Source organism: Cotesia typhae, unplaced genomic scaffold (genome assembly GCF_013202065.1).
Source record: "Cotesia typhae breed Kobodo isofemale line unplaced genomic scaffold, CoteBio_Ctyphae contig_65, whole genome shotgun sequence".
NCBI classification, from domain to species: Eukaryota; Metazoa; Arthropoda; class Insecta; order Hymenoptera; family Braconidae; genus Cotesia; species Cotesia typhae.
In genome coordinates this window covers 952,843-976,139 of record NW_027423762.1, presented here as the reverse complement: position 1 = coordinate 976,139, position 23,297 = coordinate 952,843, and the positions used below count along the sequence as shown (strand labels likewise).

The following is a 23,297-nucleotide window of genomic DNA, read 5'->3' as shown; positions in this document are numbered from 1 at the left end:
TCAAAAAACGATTCTGCTTACGGTATATACACACTCGGTAGTCTGGCTTCAGAACGGAACTTGGCACCAGATTCTACCGAATCTGTTGATTAGTGATGTAACTTTGTACAGTAATTTAAAAATTAATTTAAAATGTTTATTACTTATTCTCAGAAGGAGCTTTCTTCAACCGTGAAACACGCACTAGCTTTGTGAGACACGCACTAGTTTAGAAGGGGTCTATTTGTACCAATCGGCAAATTTGCATCAAGGTGATCTACGATTTCATGAAGATCGCCGAAATGCTCAATGTACAGCCATTGCGGCGTACAGTATAGCTGCATTAATCTTAAATAATAAAGAAATTTCAAAGAAATTCTTAGACAATATTGTGAAAAGAGATCAATATTATGTAGGCAGCAAAAAACAGAATCAAGTGAAAGAGGCATTTCTTCAACCTGAAGAGCTGCTGAAGATGTCATTGTTAATCATCAAGAAGTAGCAATTGATATCGATCAATGTGGTGAAGGAGACTTTTCGTCATAGAGTCTTATTACTTCTCTGACTGCTGCTATTGATTATTGTGTAGAGATTTGTAAGGAGCAACCTGACCAATATGGGTTCTTATTCATTGGTCACGGAAAAACTGTCTCATTCAAAATCTCTTCTGAAAATCACAAACATTTCTTTATGTTCAACTCTCACAGTGTTGATAACAACAACTGTTATCCCAAGAATGGTCCTAAGAAAAGAGTAGCCCGATTATTAGTGTTTCGTCCCTAGTCACACAATATACTATTTAACAGTTGAATTTTATACATGTTAACTGAAATTTAAAATGGTTAAAAATAGTACTAAGATGGTGAGAACCGATATTTCTGCACGGAAAAAATAGATGCTGCAACATGATGCAGTCCTGTGGGAACACCAAGAAAATTATGTTGCTTCTACATTTTTCAGCAAAACAATCACTTCATTTTTTCTAGTACTTACTGGATTATTCTCATATCATTTTTTAAAATTAAATCTTGCAAAACAATAATTCAAATATAATTATTCTGTAACGACAATCGTTGCGTAAATTTTTTTAAATTTTTCATTTAAATAAAGATTAGTAATAACTTATGAACCTAAGTTTTTAAATTTTTCTAAGATTGGATACCTAAGTTTTGAAAAATTTCTTCTCTCCCATGATCTGTTTGATACTTAAATGAAGCTATTTCTATTTGGGCTATTTATTAAAGTGAAGAAGACAGAAGAAAAATTAAAGCCGATGGAAGAATTATATAAATATTAACTTTTTATTACACTCGTCGTTCAGTCTCAAAAGAGATGGATGCTCGAAATATCTCTAGGAGCGTGAGTGGAGCATAATGCACAGCTACTTTTCATGAAGATACAAGTCTTTAAATAAAAGCCAATTAATTTGAAAAACTTCCTAGTTTTTTAATTTTTTTTACTTCGTAGAAATGAATATACAAAAATATTTAACAATAAGTATAGAGAAGAAATTACATTTTTGATCAAACTTATATTATTACTTTATTATTTTTCCATCGTATAATAATAAACTCGCAAATGTAAGTTAAATCCAAAACATTCATAAAGCATTTAATTAAATTAATAGATAGTTTCACTTTTTTGAAACTCATTATAATAACATTTTTAACTTAACTCACAAGTAAATTTCGCCGCTTTTATTACAAAATGCATTTGAGGATAAATAATTATATCTTTGTCATGCTTAACTAACTGTGTTGTAAATATTTTCTTCTTCTATCGTCGTATTTGATACATTTGGTACTTCTGAATGAGTCGCCACTTTTATGTATCCTTGATCTTTTTTATTGGCACATACTTTACTCAATGATGAATTTATTTTTGATGATCGATAGAAATTTTTCTTGGAGCCAATATTTGATGGATCACAGATTTCTGTGTAAATATCTTCTACTTTGAGAGGTAAAGCAGATGGAAGTTGAGTTAGATTATCTCGTACTTTTGAGTAAGGAAAATTTGAACCAGTTTTTCTTTGGATCTCAAGGGCACTAGTTGATATTGACCTATATACAAGCTGTTTCTGTGCATTGTTATTAAAAAAATTTGAACTTAATCCATTTGTATCAGATTCAAGACTACCGTATGGATCCGACACCTTCATGCCAATTTCAGGGCGAACGGCAAAAGTAAAAGATGCTGATTTCTTAGCTGGATTTCTACATTTATTACTGTGAGTAATTTTTGATAACCGTTCAAGAAAGCTTGGATTATTGGAATTTCCACTACTTTTTGAGTAAGAGCGATCACAAATTGTTGTTTTCTTTATGTGTTCTAAGCTGTCTTTTAAGCTTTGCAAAAGTGGTTTAGCTTCTAGTTGAGATTTTATTTCAATAAGATGCAATTCTTTCGGATGATTATCACTGTTTAGTAGTTTTAGTGGTGCTATACGAGGTTCAGTTGCTCGTTGATCCAAGGCACGTCTAAAAAATAATTTACTTATTAAATATTTCATTATACTTCAGACATATGTTTTTATATCAATTTCAAAGAATTGATATCATAAAAATGTACCTGCAAGCTGAAAGTAGCCGTTGCATTTTATGAGATCCAAGTAGTCTTGATTCAGACGGAAAACCTAATCGTACTCGTTTAACTCGTAGTGCACCAGGACCTGTTGTAACTAATTCCAAAAGTTCTGGCGTGGCAACAGTAGGTATTGGTCGTTCTGGTATCATAGGTATAGCACATCCTAGAACTATAGGACCATGCGTTGCATTTTCAAACTGCATTAAGCCATTATAATTCCTAGGCAACGGTATAGGCAAGGGACCTGCAATTAACCGTACCTGAAAACACACATTAATTTCTGCCTATCTTTCTTGTATTTTACTGTGGTAATAAGTTCTGTTACTCTTTTAAATCGAATTAGTAGAATCCCACTATTTAGTAATACAATATGTACATCGGTGAAATATATTGTTCAACAAAATAGTGAATATTCACTACCAAATAATAGAAGTCTACTAATTCGATTTAAGAGAGTATCTAATTGTTTTCTATGTTAATAATGCAATGTCATTTCTTAAGAATAAGATTAAATTGAAGAGATCATTGTTCTTAATAATTGTCACAACATATTTGTTTGTTTGTTGGTTCGTTTTTTTTTACTTTCCCGCAAAGAAAATCGAAGGTTTTAAAAAATCGGAAGGTTATTGTTTTCACTCCGTTTTTTGAAAATCGAATTTTCATCAGATCTCGACGTTTTAAGGCCACAGGATGCTTCCCTATGTGCGTGTGTATGCGTGTGTGTGTCAGTATGTGAATTCACGATTAATCGCTTATAACTTTTGAACAACTAAGCCGATCAGAACCTACCCAACGGCGTACTAAAGAGTTCCCTCAAACTTAGATTTCCTGTGAATTTGAACCGATTCGAACCGATAGATTTTTAGAAATTTTAAGAAAATTAAAATAAAATAAGAAAAAAATTTTTTTGAAAGTAGTTTTTTCGATCAACTCCAAAAACTAATTTGCCTTAAAACTTGGAAAACCACGATAAAAGTGTTTTTTTTTCACATAACTTTGACATTTCTATTGGGATTGTTTTTGATACGATAGAATAATCATTAGATCTCAAAAAACTGCGTCAATCGCCACCAAAAACGTGAAAATCGGTTGATTGGTTGAAGAGATATCGTCGACAAAATATTTGGAAATTAGTGTTTTTCTAACATAACTCCGACATTTTTTGGAACAACTCTTAAACGGCACTACCTATCAATTCTCAAAACAAATCAACTTTTAACATTAAAAAACCATATCGATCGCCGCCAAGCCGGTCAATATTGGTCGATTCGTTCGAGAGATATCGTGAACAAAAGAAAACCGAAAAAATTGTTTTTTCGAAATTATTTCAAAATTTCTACCTCGATCAATTTAAACTTGAATATTCTTCATAAGGCTTCAAAAACTGCGTCAAATGCCGCCAACAGCGTGGAAATCGGTTCATTCATTCAAAAATAATTGCGGTTTAAAGATTTGAAAATTTCTAGTTTAGTCAATTCAAACTTAAAGATTTGTTATGAGACTGAAAAAACTGCGTCGAATGCCGCCAACTGCATGGAAATCAATTGATTCATTCAAAAGTTATTGCGGTTTGAAAATTCAAAAAATAGTGTTTTATGAAACTTCGATTAGACTTTTGAGCTCGAAGAGCTCAGAAGCATAGAAAAGCTATCTCTTTAAGTTCGGAGAGCGGAAAATAACACATAAATTGTAAAATTAAAAAAAAAAATTATGATTAAACTCTAAAATTTAAAAGAATAACATTAGCTAAATCGCAATTGCAAACTTTGACAATAAGATAATTTGACATGGAATGTCCATTATAAGTCTCTATTAATTTCTATCAGAAGAAGTTTTATTTTGACAAATTTTAAATATCAATAAAAGGCCTTCTCATAATATATTAACCCTTCCTCGGTTGTGTGATTTATTTAAACAATATAGATACATAATGAGTCTCGCGCCACCGTGTAAAATAAATGGAACATCCGTGATTTTTGGCCCTAGCAAATTTTAAAAAAGTGTCATATTTTAAGACTCATTTATTGCACAAAATCTCTCATCATAGTTCAAAAAAAGGATTATAATTTTTTCAGTATATTTTACTTAAGAAAATTTTAAGTAAACAATTGAATTACAAAAAGAGCGGCTACCGGCAAAGGGTTAATGGTTTGAGGGTTGAGTTGCTTATGAATACATAACATTTTCTGAACAATTGAAAAAAAAAAAAAAACTATATAACTATAAAACATTTTCCCTTCCCCTTCCCCTTCATGTACGCAGTAGTAAAAAATGGTAAAAATCAATACTCGTAATGGTAATTCTCTATTGACTAGTTGATGAATTCTGTAAAGTACTGCATCACTTTCAGTGTCTAGACTACCACTTTGACATGTAGCGTATAATTCACATCTAGAAGAGAGTGGCACAAATAGTTCATGACCCCGAGAGTCAAGAAACTGAGCGTATTGATCTCGCTCTGACAACCTTGAATTCTTCATTTCTGAAGTATCGCTGGTCACGCTGGTTACTTCTGTAGTTAATGGTGCCCGTCTGGTATCTTGGAATACTGCGGCCAATCGTAAAACTTCACCTGCTTTTACTATGGTTTTTGTATAATGTGCTCTTAAATTTCCATTTTCTGAAAATTCATAGAAAAATAAATAAATTTTATGAGTTTCAAAGGGATATTTGTCTGTTACAATTATTTCGAATGAGAGTAATTTTTTGGACTAGTAATCGTTAGCCATTTTTAGAACTATTTTAGTTCATCATAATAATCGCTTTTTTGCTCAGATTCACTGATCATAATCCCGATAATAAGATAGATAATCCCTATCTTGATCTGAAAAAAAAAAAAAATTAATTGATTCTACAAAAATATTATCTTTAGAAATTCACTCTTGCTTGATGTTACAATACGTAGTAACATTGATTATCAAGATATTACCGACTTGTTTCAAAAATACCAACAATTAATTGTTACATCGATTTCGGAATTAAGTTATTTTCAATGTTATCAAAAATCAATCTTAATAAGTAAATTAAAATTTTTAATTTACCGCTAAGAAAAATTAAAAATTTTTTTAAATTCGAGAAGTTATTGGTTTCACCCCGTTGTTCGAAAATCGAAATTTCATCAGATCTCGACGTTTTGAGGTCCTAGAAAGCTGTCCTGACTATTTCCGCGATGGTTTCGTGCGGCTGTGTGTATATGTGTATGTGCATGTGTGCATGTAAGCCTCTCATAACTTTTGAACGGCTGGACCGATTCGAAAGGGATTGGCTGCAATCGAAAGAGTTTCTTTGTCCCTATATCATACTATTTGAGGTAATTCGAGCCGGTAGATTTTGAGTGATCTCAAAAATAAAATTTTCAAAAAAGGTTTTTTTTTTAAATAACTTTTAATCTGCTAGATCAATCAATTAAAGAAAGTGATCAATTCTCGACCTTAAAAAACTACATCGATCAACGTCAACGCGATCAAAATCGGTTAATAACCGGTGATGTTAGCCGAGTGGTCTAAGGCGCAAGGCCTATAGAGCACTCGGGACTGGCTCACCGGCCAGGCGTGGGTTCGAATCCCAAGCTGGTCTTAGAAACCATCTTGGTTGATATTCGACCCTCGCCGCGTAGATTTAAGATTTTCACAACCCAAAGAGACCCGAACGTACCACTCCCAACACTTAAAGTCGGCGATATGACCACAGCAGTTAAAACCGACTCTAAATAATAACCAATTTAAAAAAAAAAAAAAAAAAAAATCGGTTAATTCGTTCGTAAGATATCGTGAACGAAAAATTTGGGAAAAAGTGTTTTTCTTACATAACTCCGATATTTCTTCCTGAATTGTTTTTTATTCTGGACGATAATTTCTTAAACTTAAAAAACCACGTCAATCGTGGCCAAAAACGTGAAAATCGGTTGATTAGTTCGAGGGATATCGTAAACGAAAAATTTAGGAATAAGTCTTTTTTTAACATATCTCCGACATTTCTTTTCGGATCATTTTCGATGTGATGATATAACTAGAAGAGCTCAAAAAATTACGTGGATCGTCTCTAAGAAGGTCGGAATTGATTGATTGGTTCGTGAGTTATCGTTATTTAATAAATTTGGAAAAAGTGAACTTTTTTAATTTCTTCGAAATTTCTGTTCTGATCAATTCGTGTTTAGTAGTAAATCACAGAATTGGTAAGGCAGGAACCGAAAAGACCAGGCCGGTAAAAATCTTCCTTCGAAGAAGTTTGTGAGGCTGATCCGAAGAGCAAAGCTGAAGGATACGACTGTGAAACTTAAAGCAGACTTGACCAAGGCACATAGAGACAAGCCGAAAAAACCGCGTGGAGAGCTGAAAAAGAGAGAAGAGGATGGGGAGAAAAACTTAATTATTAGATACAGATTTGGTGAGCCATATATTGACCATTTTCGGTGGTCTCAACAAACAATAATAGAGGATTAGATAATATCACTATTGTGAATCAGAATGTCAGGGGTTTATGCATGAAGCTGAAGCAATTTTACACATCACTTGCGTCTAATGGTGTTGATATCATATGTGTTACGGAATCTTGGTTAAATTATACTATTGCGGATGGCGAAGTGTTGGACAGCACGTATCATATGATTAGAAGAGATCGAGATAACTTTCCCAATCAAAAACAGCGTGGTGGTGGTGTCTTTATTGATGTGAACAAAAGGCTACAGGTGGACACAATAAAGCTATACATCAGGATGTTGAGCAAGTATTTGTCAAAATAAAGTTAGCACATGATGATCTAATTATTGATAATGTTTACTCTCCACCAAATAGAGATGTCAGTGTATATGAAAAATATATCCAGGTCTCCGTCAACATAGCCAAAAGATACCCAGGAAGTAGGTTTATTTTAATGGGTGATAACAACATCACTGATACTAGATGGAGCGGAAAAGCGGGTGAGGATAAATTTACTGGTGACTCGAACAAGGCTGGTATCGTTCTGGAAGAATGTTCATTACTTCGGCTAACTCAAATTAATAAAGTTCACAACAATGATGGTAAATTTTTAGACCTTTATTTTACTAATTACGATCTCACAATTATAAGGTCAACACAAATGGTCTCGGAGGACATCCTGTTTAAAATTTCCAATAGGATCCCATCAAAAGCGACAAAAGCCACTTAGAAACCCATAAATTATATTGGTTTCTAAGTGGCTATTGTCGCTTTTGATGGGATCTTATTGGAGTTTTTCAACAGGGCAAGTATCATCCTGCTATTGGCACTGAGGTAAAGTCGTTAGAGTTAATTAAACCTAAACAAATTGAATACTATGATTTTAAGAAAGCCGATTATGGTGCACTCAACAATTTCTTCCTGCGAATAAACTGGATCCCTATGTATGAATTGAAAAGCATAGATAGTATTGTGATGTATTTTTATGATATTATTCAGGAAGGTATCAATGCGTATGTGCCTCGCTCAATTAAAAAAGACAGTAAATATCCATATTGGTTTAGTAGACTTTTAATTAGTAAAATAAAATCTAAGAGGGTGGCACACCGCAGGTATAAGTGTACTGATTATCATCAGGACTATGAGAACTTTAACAAATTAAGGAGAGAATGCAGACAACTTTGTAATCAATGTTATAATGAATTCACGGGGAAGGTGGAGGTGATGATCAACAATAATCCATCTTACTTTTGGAAATATCTGAGAATGAGAAAGAGCTCAAACCAGGATATTCCATCCAACATGGTATTCCATCCAACACGACAGCAAGGCTGAAGGTGCTGAAAACGTGTACAACTTATTTGCGAAATTTTTCAGTAGTATATATGATAGAGATATATTCCCCTGTCTGAAGAAGTGGAAAATATCCAAACTAGACTGAATAGTGTAAATAGCAGCCTCAGTGGTATTGAGATAACTTATGTAGAACTGTTGAAAGGACTACTATCTCTGGACCAATCCAATGGACCAGGTCCGGATGGTATACCGAATATTTTTCTACGAGAGTGTGCTGTTGGTCTCTGTGAGTCCGTATGGTTTGTCTTCGAAAAGTCACTGAAATGGGGAGTCCCCGGATTTCTGGAAGGAAGCTTATGTGGTTCCAATTTATAAATCAGGTGTTAGAAATGATGTAAATAGTTATAGACAATTGTGTATACAATCAGCATTGCCGAAATTATTTAAGAAAATGATCTACAGTAGGGTTGAATTCTGGTTTAAAAGTGTATTAATAAATCAGCAGCATGGATTTGTTAAAGAGAGGTCAACTACCACAAATCTTCTGGTTTATTTAGAGTACATCCTACAGCATCGGTCGGAGAAGTTAGATATCCATGCCCTGTACACAGAATTCAGCAAAGCATTTGACATGGTCAACCATAAGGTCTTATTGTTGAAGCTGAGTGGATATGGAATTCTAGTTCGACTTTTTATTAATCAATAAAAGGTTATTCATACACTCGTTCTCTTTATCTCTCTCGTCGTCTGGGTTTTGTGAACGTTCAAAAGTGACAACAAAATTATCAATCCAGGCAGACCAAAAGAGATTTCGTACAACCCACCTAGCTGCCAATCACTAGTGCAAACACAAAATTTATGTTGTCTAATAAATTAATTTTTCAAATAAGATGTTTATTTGATGCCGTAAGAAGAACGGCGGAGTTCACGAAATGGTCCACCTTTGCAAGCTTGAATTGATATTCAAATATGCTTGTAAATCTAAATCTGAGGTATATTTCAGTTCATCTGAAACTGTACTTTTAGATAAACTTTTAGTGCAAACACAAAATTTATGTTGCATAATAAATTAATTTCTGAAATAAAATGTTTCTTTTGTGGAGTTGACTCTTTAAGAATTGATTTTCATATAAGGCCCCCGGTATCAAAAAAATATGAAGAGTAAAATCGACTGAACGAATGACCTCGATACGTCTTTGTGCGCAACCTATTCTGTGCACTTTTCATTATTTGAATTGCCGAATCTTTTAGCGTCTTCTATTGATGCTACTCTTTCAGCCAGTAAAGTTAGCATTAATGAGAAGATTCTGAGGGAGTTACTGCAATTGTGTGATGTTGTTTATGAGAAATTCCCAGATGTCGATCGCAAGTTCGTCTGGATTGCAAATGATGCTGTTTTTATTTACAAAGGCCGATCGTCGAATGCAATTAAGATATTGTCGTTTTCGGATTTAGATTGTATTAATTTGTAGCATTCATCAGACATTAACACGCATTCATCGAGATCAGTGCTTGAAGAGGAATCAATTACAATCAGTGTGTCTAAATTATCTACTATTAATTTGTGCTGTTTCAATGCTCAATTTTTGGTGTCGGCTATTCATGTTGATGAATTTAGAGACTTTTTCCATATAAATAAGTACGATATGATTGCTGTTATGAAGTCGTGGTTAAAGGATGTAGTCACTGATGCTCAAATTGGATTTCATGGCTATTCAGTGTTTCGTGTAAACAGATGAGGACGTGCTGGTGGTGGTGTTGCGCTATTTGTTTGTAATGACCTGTCAGTTCGTGTGGTAGCTACGTTAGCGTTGCTACCGGGGGATGGTGTTCCGGAATTTCTTTTTGCGGAAGTATAGAATGAATTGCAGCCAAAGATGCTAGTTGCTGTAGTTTATAGGCCCCCAAAAGTACATTATTTAGATGTTCTTCAGAGTGAGCTTATGAAGCATATTAGGAAATATAAGTTCATGTGTGTTGTTGGTGACTTCAACACAAACTTGTTGGTGCAATCTCATTATCTTATTCATGTTTCGTTTGCATACAGCATATTAAGTTCTGGCCCAATAACAGTTATCAGAATATCTTTGAGAAATATCAATGCCAGAAAAACGTAGAGTTTGTGGATACTTATGATTTAGATGCATTTGATATAAGTTTGGACATAGACTCGAAACTAGATGCTTTCAACGAATTACTAGTGGATGTTTTACATGAAGTTGCACCCGCGAAGACGTTTGTCGTGAATCGTCCTCCGATTCTTTGTTTGACAGTGGAATTGCGCGACTTGAAGAAGGAGAGAGATGCGTGCTATCGTGCCTCAAAACGTTGCAACTCGACATTTTTGTTTGCTAGGTATGTGGAGCTGAGACGTGATTTTAAGCGTAGGCTTTCGTCATCAAAGAGTGAGTATTTAGAGCGTAAATTTGAGTCTGCATACGGGACAAAATTATTTTGGAGGAAGATAGATAGCCTTGGGCTAACTAATAAAAAAATCTCAAGTACATCATGTTCCAGTTATTTCTCCTGATTAATTAAATGCCTACTTTGCATCAGTGGCGTCAGGTAATGTGCTTCCAAGTTTTGAGGAGAGTGTAGCGATTTTTGACATGAGAGATATCGTTGAAAGTGATCTGCAGCTCAATTTGAGTAATACTGATACAACTAGGGTTGGAAGTACGATCAAGCGTATTTCGACAAATGCAAGAGGCTTCGATAGTGTCAGTTAGGGATTGATCAGGGTGTTTCCAGTCAGGAATTGATCAGGGTGAGGTTACAATTGCGGTTTTTTTGGATTTTACGGAAGCATTTGATCACTTTTTATTGTCATCAAAGTTGGTTAGATTGGGGTTTTCGTTAAAAGCCGTACAGTGCTCGGGAAAAAAATGATCAGACCTTACCATGCCTATTCATGTATGATCAGACCTGAAATTAGACCTGATCATGCCTGTTCATGTATGATCAGGCCTGAAATTAGGCATGGTCATGCCTGTCCATGCTTGCTCATGTCTGAAGCGTCAAATACGCTCAGGCCTGCTCATGTCTGAGGAGTTAAATACGCTCATGCCTGTTTATGTCTGATCAGGCCTGTCCATGCCTGTTCATGTTTGAAGCATTAAATATGCTCAGGCCTGTTCATGCCTGTTGTTAACATAAGTTAGTTTTGGCCCATGATAGGGTTACTATCCAATCGCCGAGGTTAAATTACACAATCTTGGCCCAAGTTAGGGTGACTCTAGGCTTGGACAAGGCTGGGTTATCGAGTATTAGCCCGAGCCTGGGTCATCATCGGAATGGCCAAGGTTGATTGCCCAGTTATGGCCCCGTTGTTCAACTCTGGGGATTCCTGTATGGCTTGTAGGATTTCTTGATAAGATAATTAGTTCCAAGACAAAAAATTCTGGAATCAAGACGAAAAGTTCTCTTCAAATTAATTTTCTTGGATCAAGAATATTTTTCTTGAATGAAGTAATTTTTTTCCAATCTGCCAATATCCCGAATTTATATTTTTCACGGCTCCATGTCTTTATTAGTTTGTAATAATTATATTATAACAATGTTATGTGACCCAACTCCTATGCCATATTCGAATTTTCATTATTTTCAATAAAACAATCTAAAAATCGGTTGACCGCGCAGGCTAATCCTAGAACTTCCCGATAACGTTGAATTTGAACCGTCTTAAAATGTGTTTCTTGATTAATATTTGAGCTTTTCAAGCTCAAAACACCGTTTTCACATTTTGAGCTCTTCAACCTCAAAACGTAGAGATCTGATGAAAACTAGACTTTCAAAAATCGGAGCGAAATCAATAACTTCCCTTTAGTAGAAAATTTTTAATTTTCTTCGCGGGAAGTTAAAAATCTGGAAAACGGTTGAACCTGTAGGCTACCCATGAAACTTTTCGCTATCTACAAAACGCTTGAGAAATTATCTTCGAGCTCAAAAACATAACTTTTACTCTTTTCATAATTTTCATCTCACAGTAACAAACGGCTTCGCCTCGGTCAACAATCACTTGTGATTTGAGACATTTCTTACTTTCCTGCCCTTGGTGTGTAAATATACTATTCTGTTCGACGTAGCCGGAATGTGGTAAATTCGTTTAGCGCAGTAACCAGAAAGTTGCCTCTTTCCGGCCGGAGGGTAGAAGAAAACATTAATTTACCTTTAAATTCTCTTTGCTTGGAGATTTTGAAACAAAATTATCCAATAAATCTACATATATCCATATAAAACCACCGAAATTATTTTTACTCTTGAATTAATTAGAATTTTGATCATTAATTATGTAAATATTAAAATTTACAAACATGGACTTACAAAAAAATATACATACCTATTTTAGAATGTGTTAAACTGTAAGCTCGCAAAGGTTTCGCCAAAAGAAAAGCAGGAACACCCGCTCTCACTAGAGCTCCAATTTTTCTATAAATTCTTGCACTACCAGTATGGTTGTTATTTGTTACAACAGAAAACCAACCTGTAAGATTAATACGAAAAATTGTAATAAACAAATTTTCTAAAAGGTTTATAGGAGTCATACCAAGATTTAATTTTTTTTTAATAATACCATAAATTTGCCTAATTTTAATATATTTTTGAATGAATCAATAAATAAGCTTTAGAAATTTTAAGGATTGGAGATGTTAGTAAAAAATATGGACATCGAACTATCTGTAGTTAAATTTTTTTTGCAATTAAATCATTTTATAAAAACATAAAAAAATCGATTGTAAATATTAATGATGAAAATAAGCGCGAAAATTAAAAAAAAGTTTTAGCTTTAATTATAAAAAAAAACGTACGAGCAAGATTTTTAAATAACTATTTTCAAAATTAAGCACAAAAATCAAATTTATAAAATTATTACAAATCAAATTAAAAGATATTGAACATTCTAATGAATAATAAATATAATAATAGATTTTTAAGAATTTCTATCGGTGTTTACAAACTTTTATTAAAACTTCTTTGCGTTTTTAACTTTGTTTCTTTGAAGATAAAAATGATATAACTAATTTTTATATCATGTTTTTAACATTTATCATCTGATATTTAATTAAACATTGTTTCATTAGCTGCTGTTAGGACATGCTGAAATTAAATAATGGTTTTCGAAAATTCACGAGTTGTACATTTTTGCCACTAAACGATGATATGAGAGTATTAAAATAACAGACATTTATTTCGAAAGTCTACTCAAACGAATCCAGAGTAGGAGCAAAAGCAAGAAATATGTTTAATACTTTCTCCTCACCAGTATCTAACCTTGTATGGTGTAGTCGACTCACTCGACGTTCCAGACTTACTCTCAATTTCTTTCAGATTATTTAATGTTGTAGCAAACGAAATTTATTTGGCAAAAATTTTATTAATATTCAAACTCAGTAATATTTAAACAGATCATTTAAATTTCTTAATGCAACAAATTATTTGATGTATTCATATGAAATAGTATCAAGTTATGGACTATAAAAATATTATTTTAGGATCACTTGGTATGGAATTCAAATAAATTTTTCAAGGGTTGAAAAATTATGCTAGACAGTAGCAAAATCAGAAAAACTTATGATTGGTTGACTTTAAAGGAGTACAATTTTCTCCCTAATATGTTATAGCAAGGTAAGACCTCTTGATGACCCTGCAATATTACTGCCGCCGGGTTAGGTATTACGAATAAGATTCTAGAATGTTTCTTTATGCTTCTTAACTTAAAATACCCGAATGAAACAGTCGTCAAGTAACATCAACTGTATGTAACATTTGCTTATTGTTCAATTATTCAAACTTTTTTTCCATAGATTTCGAGAGCGTAGATGGTATTATTCGAGTCAGAAATTAAACAATGCAAATGTGATCATAATTTACTGGTTATGAGAGCTAATTCTTACAATTCCTAATTAAAAAGAGCTATTTTAAATTATTGAAAACAATTTGAAGAGATTAAAAAAAAAATTGATTTGAATACTGTATATATATATATATATATATATATATATATATATATATATATATATATATATATATATATATATATATATATATATATATATGAATTTTAATAATAAAAAACAACTGTCCAGTTTTTTCAAACTTTTCATTTTTTAAGCAAGAAGTTAAAAAATAACGAATTTATTAGTAAATAAATATAGATATTTTTATTTATATCTATAAATCTATTTATTAGTAAATAGTTCATTTATTAAAAATCATTGGTTTCTTGCTAAAATATTTTTTTTTTTAAATACAAATTACTAAAAGAAATAGGCTCAACTGATTGAGTAATGTAAAATTTATAATTTAAATAATTTAAATTGTTGTTTTCTCCTAAAAAAATCTCTTAAGATATCTTTTAAAAATTGATTTACTAATTTTTAGTACATATTAGTTCATAATTTGGTCAAACGTTACATTAAGAAAAATTAAAATCAATGATACGACATATTAATGACTAATATATATTAATTGTTTTCTAATGTAATAAAGATTTGGCCAGAGCATTGGCCAAGCAATGGCTGATAATCAAATCACATACCATTATATTATAATAAGTATCCCACGGTAGCCGAAGACTTACTTAGACTGGGCCAGTACAAAACGCCAATGCTTGGCCGAACATTAAGAGCCGATGGTTTACCGAGGCTAGGCCGATGTAAAACGCCGATACTTGGCCGAGCATTAGTAGCCGTGCCTTGGCCAATAAACGGAAAATGTTGAGTATCGGCAACTTTACATGGGCTTGAGTGTCTAACACCACGTCTCTTCGATTTAATAAAGAATCGAAAAAGTTTCGAATTATTCGAATTACTCGAACTATTCGAATAATTCGAATATTCGGATCGAATCTCGAATCGAATAATTCGATTCAATTCGCTTCGAGTAATTCAAAATTTTGAATATTTGCACACCCCTAATATATATACATATATATTATTAAGTCGTACCGAATCGAAATAATTAATTTCGACGAAATTCTTTCTCAAAACCCTTGTAAAACTTAAATCTTCTGATTGATCGAGGATTTTCAAATTTATTGATAAATATCTGGCGCAATTTTATTCTTATATGGTATCGGAGGTACATTTTGATACAAGATTACTTCAAAAAATCGTTATTTTTGTTTTCAAATCCAGACCTAAAACCTTAAAATTGAGCTCTTCGAGCTCAAAATTCTGATAGAAGTTTCATAGAACACTATTTTTTGAATTTTCAAACTACAATAACTTTTGAATGAATCAACCGATTTTCTCGCGGTTCGCGACATCAAGCGCAATTTTTTGAGCTCTTTAATGAATAACAAAGCGCAAATCGGTCAGACTAAAAATTTCATAGAAATTCTGAAAAAAAAAAAAAAAAAATATTTTTTTCAATTTTCTTCGACGATATCTCACTCACAATCAACCGATTTTGACCGAACCTGATTTGTTTTTAAAATCAATTGGTTGGGTCGTTCAGAAGAGATTTCAAAAGAACGAATTTTTGGAAATTTTAATTTTGAGTTTTCTCAAAATTTATTGACTCGAATTCTTTGAACTAATATCAGAAATCTAAGGGCAATATAACTCGTTAGAACGCTGCTTATTTATTGAATTTTAGCCTTAAGTTTTGTGATGAATGAATATTCATTTGATCTAGTACTGGCATTTGAATGATTACTTGCAACCATAACGAATTAAGCTCAAATATCGCGACACATTCGTAACATCGACGTAATCGATCATTATGGTTTCAGATATCGTAGCAACATCATGATTTATTTACATTAGACAAAACACTAAGCATTAAGTTTTTAGAAAACTTGTAATCAATTAGTCCGAAAATGCTTTTCGCTTATAGATTGCTTAAATTTATAGAATTGAAATGAGTAATATTTATCAATATTTAAATGGTAGACATTTTTAAAGTACTGTGTTTTGAAAATTTGTTAGAAATATCATGACAATGGAAAATTTTTCATTCTCCTGATGAATATCTGGTAATTAAAATTTGATCATCGAATCATTTAATTCGAAATAAATTGGAGTTAACTTATAGTTAACTGGTTTTATTGTTGAAGTACAATCAAACTATTTCAAGTTCTGACTACTCGAAAAGGCTATTTTTTTAGATTTCTGAAATGATCTCGCTGTATTCATTAAGTTATGAGCAAAAAACTGCCAAATGTTGCAAATTTTAATAAAATTGGTAGATTCGTTTGAAGAGATTTTATTCAAGTAGCTTGAACATTCCTAAATTATTTAACTACCATCGAATAGAATTTTACACTCAAGAAATGGCAACAATTGTCGTAAGAACAGTTTAAATTGATTAATTCGTTAAACCGATATCGCTGGTTAATATACTTGAAAATTAATGCCTCTGCATTGAACTTTATTAATAAAAAAAAACTTAAATTTTCAATTTTAGAACTCGTAGATTTCATAAACGTCTCTTTTATTTTCGTTTATGTCTCAAAAATGATCGATACATTTTTTTTTAATTTTAAGTATGACACGCTTTCTAAATATTATGTTGCAGTATAATTGATTTATTATTTGTAATACGAAATCAACATGAAATGATCGAGTAATATGTACACCGTAAAGTGTAATATAATAAATTATACGATTATGGATTCGCGAATAACAATTATCATATGAGCCACTCCTTTTTTCCTGAGATCCTTCAAGGCGTGTCTGGCATTGCCTAAGCGAGTTTGTGTTTACTCTCAAAGCGATTGATCGATTTCCGGTTGTAGGCGTATGGTACGCACACGTGTGGCACGTGCCAAGCGCAAATGCATATACTCTTGTTTTCTATACATAATATGAACTAATGCTAATGCATTGGATAAAAATTTTTATGTATAGGTAGGGAAAGGCAGAGTGGATCAACCTAAAAATTGGTGAAAAAAAATTATTTTTCTGCAATCCTTTGATTGAAAGGCATCAATTAAAAAAAAAAGTCACTCTTTATTTAAACTCTAACAGCAAAAATTTGTATTTTTTTTTTCATTTATAATTTTTTACGCCTTTGATTGAAGATTAGTTAACCCAACTTTTCGATGGTTACCCATACCCGCAAAACTTCAAGAATTGTGCATGTGGCAGTAAAAATGAGAAAAAAATGTTAATACAGTTTTTCTGGGATAAAATAAGTAACCTCAATAAAAATCTCAGTAAAATTATGACTCACCTGGATATCCTTCAGGAATAACAATTTCTGGACCAACTTTAATATCACGTCGATAACGATGCATCAATAAAGTTGCAGTAACTCTTAATGATCGTTGTTGTTGTTTATACAACAGTATTGGTCGACTTCCACCATCTTCAATTCGTACGACTCTTGGTAAAGGAAATCTATCCAGAAATTCTCTCAGAGACACAAATCCACCATTTGATCCAGAAGCTTCTGTTATCACTTTTTGAGTACTTAGCGAAGAATACTCATCAGTGCCAGTTTTTTCACAACTGGAAAGAGCAGAACATTCGACACTCGATGACATGTTTGATATTCTATTTTATCATACTTTTACACTTCTACTTTCATATGAATTTTTACTTTTTAGCTACAGACTGAGCATAAATTTTACGGCACTTATTTTCACCATTAAAATTTTTGATATACTTTTCAAGCCCATCGATAAGGTATAACTCAATAAAATCTAAAACAAAAGAATACAATACATTCCTAAAATTGACAAATATTTCAAATTTATCTCAAATAATTTAATTAAAATCTAATTATGCTTCAATGGCATTAGTCATTACTTGCGTAACATTGCGTATCATGATAATAAAATATTGGTTTTTTTTTTTTTTAATAGAGTTAGATAGCATTGAGAATAAAAAAAAAATATCCTTCTTGACAAATAATTACATCTAAAGTTTCGAATGCAATTTATGATAACAATAATTCAGATCATGATTGTTATAAACTTATGAAGGTGATTAGCTCAGGATATTCAATTAACTGGTTATTTTTTTTTACTTTTACTCTATTAATTATGACCAATTAAATACTTTCAATAGCATTACATTTTCTAAGGAAAACAAAAGCTCAAAAAAATGAAAACCTTCGCTATTTAGTACAAATTAAAATTTACAGAAAATTAATTGTAGTATGACGTTATTTTTATATAGGCATTTTAAATATCAATAATATTCTATTTAAACATGTTGAAATTTTAGATGAAACTTAAATATTTTAACATTGACAATATTTTTAATTCAAAACCAAATATTAATCTATTTTCATAATTGATTAAAAAACTACATGAACTTGTTATTACTAACTAACTTATCAAATGTATAAAAATAGTACGTTTTAAAAAATAACTGTGACAGAAATGGATTTATAGAACTTCATTTTATCGATATCGAAAGTGTCATTCGTACTGACACAGTGAACAAGAGCGTAAGACTAAAGCATATTACATGCGTGCAGTGGCGAAGTCTGCCGTAATACTTTCAAAACCCCCTCTTGTATGATTGAATAAATGTCATTTTGTATTTTCATGTACGTCATAATAAACAAACAGAAATTTTATTTCCTTAACCTTAATTTTTGTTTATGTTAGGCATGTTTGTTATTATTAGAATTATTATTATCGTCGTTACTATTATTATTAATTGTATAGTAACATTAATTATCTATTATTTAGATCAATTGTTATGAGTAAATGATAAAAGAATTTTTTTTAATTTCGTGAATATATTGAAATATTTCTTCGAGTATATCATAGATTAATGAATTTTGATTAAATCGTTGTACATCTTAATTATCTGTCACATCATAATTTAAGTATACCATTAAGGAATATTTAATACTCGTGAAACTGTTTAAATTAGTGAAAAATACAATTACTTCAGTATTAGTAAAATCTGAAGATTTATTTAATCAGTGTAAAGCACTTTTTGTTCAATTAAATATATGTTACTAAATAGCCTGCTAGTTTTGATGTAACAAAGCCGCGTTGTTGTGTTAATGAAATAAGGCCCCTAACAAATTAATAATAATCACTATTGAAATCAAAAAATTACAATTATCTATCTTAACAAAGCTATATTTACTGATAAATTCCATGGTTTTTTTTATTTCTTCTGAGTCAACTACAGAGCCTTGAGATTTCTAAGCTATCGCTTTATCTGCTGCGTTACTAGCGTTACTGTACAAAAAACGTTTATTCTTTTATCTTCGCTTTATCCGCTGCGTTACTAGCGCTACTGTACAAAAAACGTTCATTCTTTTACCTATAACTTGATTGTTTTTACAGTTGTGAGTTTGAAAATGTGTAGAAAATTTTTTCCAAAACTATTTTCAGTTTAAAAATAAAAATAATTTAGTAATTAATGGACTTTTTTTAAGTAGTTTTCCATACTTTCCTTTTTTTTTGTCAAATAAATTAATTCTGTTGTACATATTGTTGGCAAACATCAATGTAAATCAGTCACAACTTTTAATTACAAGCTATTAAAAGTTTACAATTTCTTGGCACGAAGTAAAAAACAAATTCACTCGAGAAAATGTTTATGGCATCTTTGGTTACCGTTATTTCGAACTAGTTAGGCAATCCATTGCATGCCGAACTTAGGCATTACCACATACCACATGCTTGCCTAAATGAGCCCGATCTTGGTATACAAAACTTTGGTTAACCTTCGGTTACCATAATTTCGTACCATTTAGGCAATCCATGGCATTTTGAACTTACGCAGTGCCAGAGTAATACGAGATTACATCCAAATATGGAATTTTTTTGGCATTCCAATGTTCGGCTTCCATAATTTAAAACAAATAAGACCGAATTGGGTTAGCCTAAGTTCAGAAAGCCAACTTTGTCCCAAACTGATTTTTCGGCATGCCTCACTAAAATTCGAGTCGGGTAATGGAATATCACAGGATATTTAACTGACTGACATTTTATTTTTTTAAAAATAAATTAAGAAACAGAAGTAATAATAGTTATAATTACAATAGATAAAATGTTTGAGTTACGAAAACCAGTTTCTAGTTCTGCAATAGTAGAAGGCGAGATGTGTATTGTTACGTTCCCAAATTTTGGGTGTAATTAATTTTTAAATTTAAATAATTTATTTAAATGTCCAGATTTTGACCTCGTTAGGAAGTCGATAGACTCCAGGTGGGTCATGTCACTGATTTATCCGCGAAGTACTTTTTAAATATACATAATTTAATAATTCTCATTTTTAATTTATAAATAAAATATATTTTAATATTTTACTTTTGTTTTACCTGCCTACAGGTAGATAATGAAGGGGAATGGATAGAGTGCCTGAACGCTGGCTAGCGCTCTGGGCAATTTCACCAGGGTGAGAACAGCTAATAAGCGCTCTTACCCTGGGGGTAATAGTTAGGATATTTTTGGATAGGATACCCGAACGCTGGCTAGCGCTCGAGGTAAAGGAACCAGGGTGAAACGTTGATAAGCGCTCTCAACCCTGGTTGAAGGTTTTAATAAGTACCCATTTTAATCGATTGACAATTAAAAAAGAAGTATTTATTAATAAGGAATTGGCAGGTTCAGCCTCGGACCAGCAGAGATTCCTCCTCTGCTAAGTCCTCGGACTGACTGTTCCAGAGGAAGTCTGGAGACAGAATGTATCATACAATAATAATTACAATGAGTTTTATAATGAATTTAAGCAACGTTGCATCTCAGGTTACCCTATGAGAACATCAACGCAGTCCAAAACCCACAACGTAGACTGTTTAGTCTACTAGACTGCGTTGACGTTCTATAAATCTGTTATCTCGAGGTATTTCCGTTACGAAATACCTCGGATAATAATTAAATGATTTAAATAATTATTTAATGATTTTTAAAACAGATTTATAAAACTTTAAATAAATTTAAAATTTACGAGAACGTAACACCTCCCGACTTAAGTGAGTCGCAGCGCTACACAAAGCGGTACGACTCCAAAAAATAATTCGATACAAACCAAAAGAAATAGTAAATTTTAAATCAACATATATACTTATCCTAAACCTGAGATGTAACGCTAACATAAAATTTTTTATAATTAATACAAAAATGAGAGGTCCTTAAGAATGCCTCTTAAAATTAAACAATTTTGATTTGACATTTGGCGCCCTCCCGACTTAAGTCGTTTATAAAATTTTCAAATTATAAAAATTAAATGATTTTCATTAGTAATGTTCTACTGGCTGAATTTGGTGTTATTTCGTCGGTAAACAATTTATCGTTACCGCAATAGAATAATAAAAATGAACATACACATTTTGCAAAAACCGATTTGGGTAGCTGATGAAATGAATGCATAACGACTTTCCACTTCGCCCTTGAAAATTATCACCCAAGGAGGTGATTAATTTTACCATTATTGCTGTCCTCGAAGGGGAGGATCTATGCAGATGGTGGTCCAATCCTACCTCAAATACGGGCACTGCAGCTTGTTACTGAAGTTGATCTTCTAACCATTTTTCTCGATAGCTGGAATCTTCCTCAAATTATAAGAGACGTACAACAATCAGAGACATACGAGTAGCCGATGAAATGGATACAATACGACTTTCCATTTCAACCGTGAAAATATTACATAATTTTCCCATTACTGCTGTCCTCGAAGGGGAGGATCTATGCAGATGGTGGCCCGGACCTACCGTACTCGATGTTGTAGCCCAAAAATTTGAGGTCGATGTCACAACCATCTCGAAAAATGGCAAAAGTCTTCCTCAAGAATTTAATATTTAAGTTCTCCAGGATGAGTAACTTTAATAGTTACTCACCTGAGAAAATCAATTGCAAACAAAATAAAATCGCAAAGATTAAATTATAAAACAACCAGATTAAGCCAGTAATGTGAAACATTTTTAAGATTTATTAAAGAAATCTTGACAGTTGTTATTGTTTATCATATTTCAATTCAAAATTACGTAACTCAATTTTTATTAGATTGAGAACAAATTTGAAAAACTTTAATTATTTTTAGTTAATATGAACGCCAAATTTCAAATTGGGAACTTTGAACCCAAAATTTCATTTCTGATAGATTATTTTATCAGAAAGTACTTAACTCGAAAATATTATGAGATTCTAAACTTGACGTTAGAATAATTTCATTATTAAATTAAACATTGAATTTTCAATTACCTTTTCTTTTATAAAATTTCGAAATCATTTTGATGAAAACAAATTTAAATTAACAATTACGTTAAAGATAATTAGAAAATTTTGAAAAGTATAAAATCACAACTAATTAGTTATAGAATAAACATTCGGAACAGTAAAATTTTATAATTTTACTGGCGTAATTGAATTATAAATTTTTTTTTTTATATTTAATATAAACTTTTATTGACTCGATTAATCTACTGTGATAGATCTACAATGAATTCAAGTCATTTATCCTGATCATTAATAATAATAATGATTACTCTAGGATTAAAAAATTTAATCTATTGAGATAGGCATTTTTTGCCACCTACAATGTAAATGAGACATGGATCCTGATCATTAACAATAATAATGACTATTCTAGGGTCTCAAAATTTTAATCTTATTGAGATAGATATTTTTATCGATCTACAATGAATTTGAGGCTTGTATCCTGACTATTATAAGTATTAATAGCTATTCTCGGATATCAAACCTCTACCGATTAGCTACATAAGAATTATTCTACTGAGACAGGTTTTTCCTATCAACAATGAATTCAAACATGTTTCCTGATCATTATTAATAACAATGACCACTCTAGGATATCGATTATACGTTTAGAAATTATTTAAGCAAATAATTCGTTATAAATTAATTTTAAAAAACTGAATTAGATACTTGAAATTTAAGTATCAATTTTATAATGTAAGAGAATTTCATCGCTGATTTACGTGCAATGAACAATTTATGAAGAATATTTTTCTCCATGTTAAATAATAATTCGACGAATCAAAACAGAAAATTAATTAATTCAAATTATTTACTTATTACTCAATAAATTTAAAATTTTTATATCACAGTATAATTTCTATAAGAATTTACTGTTAAGA

General features: G+C 31.7%; 1 protein-coding gene across 2 annotated transcripts; it reads right to left on the bottom strand.

The window, feature by feature from the left end:
- Positions 1–1,408: 1,408 nt before the first annotated feature.
- On the bottom strand, positions 1,409–18,671 carry LOC141532556 (uncharacterized). Of its 2 annotated transcripts, XM_074250950.1 has the most exons (6): positions 18,588–18,671; positions 17,457–17,928; positions 12,619–12,762; positions 4,854–5,185; positions 2,551–2,825; positions 1,409–2,459 (listed from the first exon to the last, which is right to left on the bottom strand). In XM_074250950.1, exons 2-6 carry the CDS (start codon positions 17,767–17,769, stop codon positions 1,724–1,726), a joined length of 1,800 nt encoding a protein of 599 aa, XP_074107051.1. In that variant the 5' UTR covers positions 17,770–17,928; positions 18,588–18,671; the 3' UTR covers positions 1,409–1,723. The 2 variants fall into 2 exon arrangements, with proteins under 2 accessions (XP_074107051.1, XP_074107052.1); XM_074250951.1 differs by lacking the exon at positions 4,854–5,185 and having other exon boundaries at positions 2,551–2,809.
- Positions 18,672–23,297: the final 4,626 nt, after the last annotated feature.

Coding starts and splice junctions, on each gene's coding strand:
- LOC141532556 (XM_074250950.1), bottom strand. CDS start 17,769: ATGTCATCGAGTGTCGAATGTTCTGCTCTTTCCAGTTGTGAAAAAACT. Junction 12,763..17,456: donor TATTCCTGAAGGATATCCAG/GTGAGTCATAAT, acceptor TTAATCTTACAG/GTTGGTTTTCTGTTGTAACA. Junction 2,460..2,550: donor CGGCTACTTTCAGCTTGCAG/GTACATTTTTAT, acceptor ATTATTTTTTAG/ACGTGCCTTGGATCAACGAG.